The sequence below is a fragment of the Ipomoea nil genome, unplaced genomic scaffold (assembly GCF_001879475.1).
Source record: "Ipomoea nil cultivar Tokyo-kokei standard unplaced genomic scaffold, Asagao_1.1 scaffold0268, whole genome shotgun sequence".
Taxonomy (NCBI): Eukaryota; Viridiplantae; Streptophyta; class Magnoliopsida; order Solanales; family Convolvulaceae; genus Ipomoea; species Ipomoea nil.
The window spans coordinates 3,268,974-3,276,356 of NW_017616696.1; the positions used below are offsets into that span (position 1 = coordinate 3,268,974).

The window sequence follows — 7,383 nt, forward strand, 5'->3', positions numbered from 1 at the left end:
CGTGCATCGCACAGGCACAAATACTAGTGAATAAAAAAGAAAAAAAAAATAAAGAAGAAAGACTGCTGAATTTTTATCCCATTATTATGGCAAATACAACATGGAAAATGTTATTTCCACAAAAAATTTTGTACACAAGTTAAAACATGTTAACGTTATTGCACAGTTGATATTTACTGACTTCTTGTGAATTGATGTATTCTACCAAAATTGGGTACAAAAAGTGTGCATTTAGCATTGCTAACTACTGATCAATTTTTATTTGAACAAAATAAAATGATCAATTTTTATGTTAAATAGGTTTAATTACAACAAATTATAACATTTTCTAAATAATAGAGAGACTAAATAACAAACATATAATGAAACTAAAATTAGGAATAACAATTTACATTTGCTTAAAGAGAAGATGATAGAAAAAAAAAAAAGAAAAAAAAAGCTGATTTTCTACCATAAAGAGGGGATGTCAAGACAGCTGGCACAATAGCAATGGAAAAAAGAGAGATGTGGACAAATGACGCAATATAATAAGATGGCAAGACAAATTGTCTGCAAAATCTTCTAACTTGCAGGGTGTTGGCTAAAATTTGGTCTTTCCATTTGTTGAAAAGTAACCCATGTGAATTTTACTGTTCCAAAATTAGGGAATGCATCCCCTATTGGGGATGCCCTAAGAACTTGATGAAAAAATTATTTATGCCGTAGTGGTTAACATTTTAGACTTGGTAAATGACTATACACACATAATATGAAACCCCACAAATCAATGATGGGTAACTTCCTAAACTCACACTCAACCCTTTAAGAAAAGGGTGAAAATACTTAGTTGAATCTCACAAGAAAACATATCATAAGGCTTGAGAAAAAAATAAATAAATAAGGAAGTTCTATATTTTTTTAAAGGGAAAATTGCATCATTGGTCCCTGAATTATACTCAAGTTTTGACTCAGTCTTTTAGTTATGATCGTATTTAATTTTTACTCCTCAATTATGAGCGAAGTGATATGTTTGGTCCTCGACGTTAGGTTTCCATCTCAACCTGATGAAAACCCCAAAAACTCTTTAAAATTGGAGTAGTAAAATAGAAAATTCACATCTTATTCTCCTTTTTTATATTAAAATCACCTCCGCATCATTACTTTTCAATTTCCAGTCTCATATTTCAAGGTTCTTCAACTCTAAAAGCATTTCAATAACCATCGTATGACTTGTTAGGAACCTGAGACTCATTACAAACAAGAGAACACTTATCACCATCTTCTGGCGTGTGAAACATAGTATCCTAAACGTTTTTGATTTTCCTAAGTAACAAAGGTAATCAAACTAGAATTTCTGATATATAATAATATGTCAAATTTCTCAAGTTGCTTTTATGAGAAATTCACCATTGGAATAACTTTGAGATTTTTTAGTATGTAATAATTCTTTCGTACACTCTGTTATTTGGTTAAAGCTTAATATTAGTAATTAACACACTTGCTATTTGGTTAAAACTTAAGGCAAAAACTTGTGTAAGATCATCTCACGATCACAGATCTCAATTTGTGAGAAGAGCCGAATCTTTAACTAATAATAATAAAGATCCGTCTCATTAAATATCCGACCCGTCTCACACAAATGTTCCTCCTTTAGGGTGTGTTTGGAAACCTGGAAAATGAGTTCTGGAAATCATTTTCCAAGTTTTCAGTGTTTGGATGTGCCTGGAAAATCAAGTCAACGGAAATCATTTTCCGTTGACTTTGGAAAATAGGCTTGTTTTGGAGGAAAATGACTTCCCCTTTTTTTTGGGGGAAGTCATTTTCCAACTTTTACACCAACATCACACCACCACCAACATCATCAACACCATACCACTACCACCATCACCACCACTACTGCCGCCGCCACCACCACTATACCACCGCAACCACCGCCACCACACCACCACCACTACCACCACCAACACCATACCACCGCAACCACTACCACCACCAACACCATACCACCGCTGTCGCCACCACCACCATACCACCGCTGCCGCCACCACCACCATACCACCGCAACCACCACCACCACCATACCACCGCAACCACTGTCGCCGCCACCACCACCACTACCACCACCGTCGCCGCCGCCACCATACCACCGCAACCATCGTCACCGCCACCACCACCACCATACCGCCGCCGCCACCACCACCACCATACCACCGTAACCACCGTCGCCGCCACCACCATCACCATACCACCGTTGCCGCCACCACCACCATACCACCGCAACCACCACCACCATCACACCACCGCCGCCACCACCACGACCATACCACCGCCACCACCACCACCACCACCACCATACCACCGCAACCACCGTCGCCGCCACCACCACCACCACCATACCATTACAACCATCGCCACCACACTACCACCACTGCCACCACTGTCATACCACTACCAGTTATTATTATTATTATTATTATTATTATTATTATTATTATTATTATTATTATTATTATTATATAACAAATAACACCACTACCACTACACCACCACCACCACCATAATATTTTTGATATATTATTAGTTATTATTTTATTATATTTAAAATTATTATTATATTATTATATATTATTATACATGTTGTAATATTCTAAATAAAATAATTAAAATGTTTAATTATACAATTCTACTCATTTTCCAGAAAATGAACCAAACACACAAAAACAGTTTTCCAGAATGTAACCAAACACTGGAAATGAAAATGTTTTCCGGAAAATGACTCATTTTCCAGAAGTCATTTTCCAGCTTTCCAAACGGACCCTTAATATGGAGTAGTTAATAAGCTCTTCAAATCCCGCCAATGCGTGAAACCCTTTTCCCAATTGTCAAAAGTCCAAACCGCCTCTTAGCAGTTTAAAAAACTCCCCCTTGAATTCTTAGGCGTTTATCGGCAGCCTCACAGCCCTGCCGCTCTGATACTGATTTTACGACAAGATCAATCGATTTTGTTGATGGAGGAAAGGGAGCAGACTGATCTCGAAGCCAAACGTCTCAGCATCTTCACTTTTTCACCGGAGGATGATAATTTCATCGTCAATTTGTCTTCTTCACCGCTTCAGTCCATTGGTCTTCAACAATCAGGTTCTTCATATCAATGCGCTTTTTGTCTGATCTTAATTTGATTTCGATAGACTTCAGTTCTGACTAGGAAAGAAGTAAAGCCAAATATAGAAAAATAAAATACTACTTCATTTTAGAATGCTGCTTGAAATTCTGAAAGGTTTTACGTATAAAATTCTGTATGATCTGTTGTTCATGAATACAGAGTATAGAATTTACAACTTCATCGAGAATTCCAAACGATTTATGCTTCTGACATGATGGGTGACCGATGAACGAAAGGGTATCCCAAGATAATGACTTAATTTTTGGGGTCACGAGGAAATCCGCAGCCAAGGTGTGCACTCAAATCAAGAAGGCTGGGATTCGAACTCGTGACCATGTGGTTACAAGTTTATATTCTTTGCCAGCTTGGCTGGCTTAATTGATGTGAGAGATTGTTGTATAAATGTATTTTCTTTTATATACATTTTTAGTATTTTCTTTTATATACATTTTTAGTTAAGTAAAAGATACGACCTTGAACTTGACTGAAAGAATGATTGTTTGATCTGAAATTTGTTGGAATCTGTATGCATTTTCTTCTTAAACTGGCTGCAATCTTTTAGTTTTCTTTTTCATCCCTTTTTCTGTTGGCAGTAGACCCTTATTCTTTTGCATATAGCACTATAATTTCGTGTCTCTGGAGATAATGTTACTTCTTTTTGTTCTTCAGAGTATCAGAAAGAGTCTATAAGCTTGGAGTTATTTGAAACTATGGATGGTCAGGAAGGAAAGGATATTTGCCATAGAAATGAAGAAGATGACAACTTTCCTGAACTTTGTGAGTCAATGCAACCTGAAAGAACCAAATGGAAAAGGAACCCAAAGTCTCGCAATAGTTTAGCGTGGAATAGTGCTTTCTTCACAGATGCGGGTATACATCTTTTCTTTTTTCTGGGGCTTTGGAATCATCTTTGTCTTGCCTTAGTAGGACAATGCTTGTTGGGAGCCTGATAACGACTGTAGTTTCACAGAGCCATCGTTTTTGAAACATTTGCAGGAGTACTAGATCCTGAGGAGTTGTCCAGCATGATCAAAGGGACTGAAAAGTGTGAAGTCCTAGATCCTGAGGAGTTGTCCAGCATGATCACAGGAACTGAGAAGGGTGAAGTACTAGATCTTGACGAGTTCTCCAGCATGATCAAAGAAACTGAACAGGGTGAAAAGCATCTCCTCTCTGGGAATAATGAGGATGTAGAACAGTCTATTGATTCAATCTCAACATTTGAAAGTGATGATCTGATACTTGAACAACTTGAGGCTGAGGTTTTTGAGGACATTAGAGCTTCGATTGTAAGATCCAGCAAAGTTTTAAATGTGATGATTTCAAGCTGCAAATCAGCATCTCCAAAGGCAGTGGATGAGGCTACTTCTGGTAATTCATATTTATTCCTTGTGGTAATCTTCTAATTTGGACATATTGGTTGCCAAATAGTTGTTTGAATTACTGCTCTTTTTTTTTTTTTTTTTTTCACAGCTTTGAAGAAGGCAGACTGTACTTCTAAAAATGTGGTAAGTCCAAATTAACAGCTTCCACATCCTGAATTCAATTTTCCATAGTTTGTAAATGACACTGTATACTGAACAACAGCTGGTGCCTAAAGTTGCTCCCAAGAGAACTATTAAAGCACAAACCTATGGGATGCCAAAAAGTCAGCAGAAACAAACTGGTGGAGTGCAAAGCTCCGGTAAAATGGTAACCAAGGAAAACTCACAAGTCACGCAGGCATGCATTTTTATATTTATTTTTGTTATGAAATTTTCTCTATCAAGAAATTCCATAATCCCATTGTTTATAGAGATACTTACTGATATGCATATTCTTAAGATACATGAAATGCCTTTTTACAGTAATAGAAAGAAGACCTGCAGAGTTGTTATTTCTACATCTTTTAACTTTTTAATGGTTTATAGCAGCAAAAGAATTTTCTTTACGATATTAGTTGACACTTCTTTTTTCTGACTGTTTTAATGAAGGCCATGACTAGGACCTTGGACTCAAAATCATTTCTTGCTAGGCCACGAAAACTGAGCAGTAAGGTGAATTCTGTCTCTGCAGCAATAGCAAAAGGGACCTCTATGGGTGCCAATCATGTTAAAAGTGATCATGTCAATGCAAAAATCAGTACGGTAACAGTTGCTGGTAAAGAGGCACGGGTATCAAAATTTTCCGCTGCAAACAATGCTCACAAGGTGGCTGTAGCCTCAAGATCTTCAAGTGATAGTACTGCCAGTACTTCGTCTGACAAAACAGGAAAATCTACTTTCCCTGCAACAAGAAGAAAGGTGGAGAGTAGGCCTGTTGATCAATCTTCCTCTGGCTCAAGTATCAAAACTACATCAAAAATTGCTTTGAAGAATGAGATATCCTCTAGAAACTCTGCTGTTGGAGCATATGTTATGTCTTCAAAGATGAGTCCTGGCTTTTCACCTGCTAGTTCTATTAGTGAGTGGTCTTCAACATCATCATCTTCTAGTTCCATTAACAAGAGGTCAAATGCATCTAGGACTAGCCTTGATACTAGTAGATCCATGGACAGTGATAACCCGTCCTTGGATTTGACAAATTCTTCAAGTCATTATCAGACGTCAGATAAATCAGTTCCCAAAACAACATTGTTTAATGAGAATATACGTAAACCTTCAAGACTGAATGGCACACTTTCTCAACCATCTTATATGAAGCCATCAGGCTTGCGGATGCCATCCCCAAAGATTGGTTTCTTCGACAGGGTCAGTTTCCATCTCAATGGTCTTTGCTTTTGTTTTTTTAGCTATTTCAGTTTGAAATTGGTCATCCATGAAAAGTTTATATGATAATTGATGGTCTAATTTATTATCCCATAGAATTTTCTTTAAGTCTTAACAAAAGGAATTTTCTCAACAATGTATACGCAATTGTTGTAAGTGACTGAAGTTTTAAGAATAACTGTCATTTGTCAAGTTGATATTAATAGACATTCTCTATCTATTGGTTTTGTTTTATCCAGGTTAAGCCAGGTTGCACTCCAAATCGGTCTATGCAGTCTCATTCCAATGGAAGTGCTGCATTAACGGCGAAAATTGGAGCTAATGTGAGGACAAATATAAAACCCAAGATCGCAAAGCTTCCACCTGCAAAAACATTAAAAAGAGCAGAGGGTGATACTGAGACGGTCCCTTCTCACGCATCTCTTAAAGACAAATTACCTGCCCCAGTGAATATGAGTGGTAGTCCAGGAGATATAGAATACTATTCTAGCCCATCCCAAGAAGTTCATCATGAAAGGAGTGGAGGTTGTAATTTACATCCCAAGGATGTTGCAGTTGAAGGACATGAAATAACTAAACATGTTGAAGATGCTGGTTTAATTCCAGTTGATCATGGGGACCAAGGTTTAATGAAGAGTGAAATGAGCAGAGACATATATTTGAAGCCCGACTTGAATGATACGAAGATCATTGCCGTTGAAGGCGAGCGTTGTGATTCAGTCTCCAAGAACACTGAAACAGTGAGATCAGAGGTTGCACCTAGCACACCTTTTGGTGGCAAGACTTGTGGAAGTAGTGAGTTTCTTGATTTTTGTATAGAAGCCGCAAACGAGGCACTCTTGGAAGTTGATCACCAATGAAAGCAAGAAACCCATAAATCACTTTGTCCATTTCTTTTCAGGGTAAGAGCTAAGGCCTTTTGCAGGATGTACAATCTTCAAAGACAGTACAGCTCCATAGCAAAGGCTTCTTTTATTGGTGAAGAAATATGTGACCATCAGAAGTTAAAGGATAGATAAGCTCTTTTGTAGAGGCAAGATGATGAAGGGTTTTTGACAATATTTATGTGGTTGAATAAACGTTTTTGGAAATGGAACATGTATTACCCCAATAAGCAGTTCCATGTTTATCACTTCGCACAAGGTTTCGATAACTCGAATATCAAGCTAGGAGAGATTTTGTGAATGTTTAAAACGTTTGGAGAATTATAAGGTGAACACATTCCGGATTTGTTTGAAAACCTAAAAAATATTCTTTTGGAAAATAATTTTCAGAAAATGTTTGTTTTTTGAAATATAATTTAATTTTTTAATGTTTGACTGAATGTTATAATTTTTTTTGGGTGAAAGTTAAGAAATTACATTTTTTTCTATTTGGTTTATTTTCTTAAAAATGAACATATTATTTGTTATAAAATAATATATTTTTAGATCAGTGAATAAGTTAGCCACTCGTTCTCAGTCTGGTCCTCTTTGTTGGTTGTTTTTTATTCCA

At 37.0% G+C, this 7,383-nt stretch overlaps 1 protein-coding gene across 1 annotated transcript; it reads left to right on the forward strand.

The window, feature by feature from the left end:
* The first annotated feature begins 2,939 nt into the window (after positions 1–2,939).
* LOC109152866 (probable serine/threonine-protein kinase dyrk2) lies at positions 2,940–7,018 on the forward strand. Its single transcript, XM_019300536.1, has 8 exons — positions 2,940–3,117; positions 3,812–4,012; positions 4,139–4,513; positions 4,616–4,650; positions 4,730–4,864; positions 5,116–5,871; positions 6,129–6,684; positions 6,791–7,018. Exons 1-8 carry the CDS (start codon positions 2,988–2,990, stop codon positions 6,793–6,795), a joined length of 2,193 nt encoding a protein of 730 aa, XP_019156081.1. The 5' UTR covers positions 2,940–2,987; the 3' UTR covers positions 6,796–7,018.
* The last annotated feature ends 365 nt before the right edge of the window (positions 7,019–7,383 follow it).

Excerpts from the sequence above, each read along its gene's own strand:
- LOC109152866 (XM_019300536.1), top strand. The coding sequence starts at position 2,988 with ATGGAGGAAAGGGAGCAGACTGATCTCGAAGCCAAACGTCTCAGCATC. Across the intron at positions 4,651-4,729 it reads ACTGTACTTCTAAAAATGTG|CTGGTGCCTAAAGTTGCTCC; the intron begins GTAAGTCCAAAT and ends ACTGAACAACAG. Across the intron at positions 5,872-6,128 it reads AGATTGGTTTCTTCGACAGG|GTTAAGCCAGGTTGCACTCC; the intron begins GTCAGTTTCCAT and ends TGTTTTATCCAG.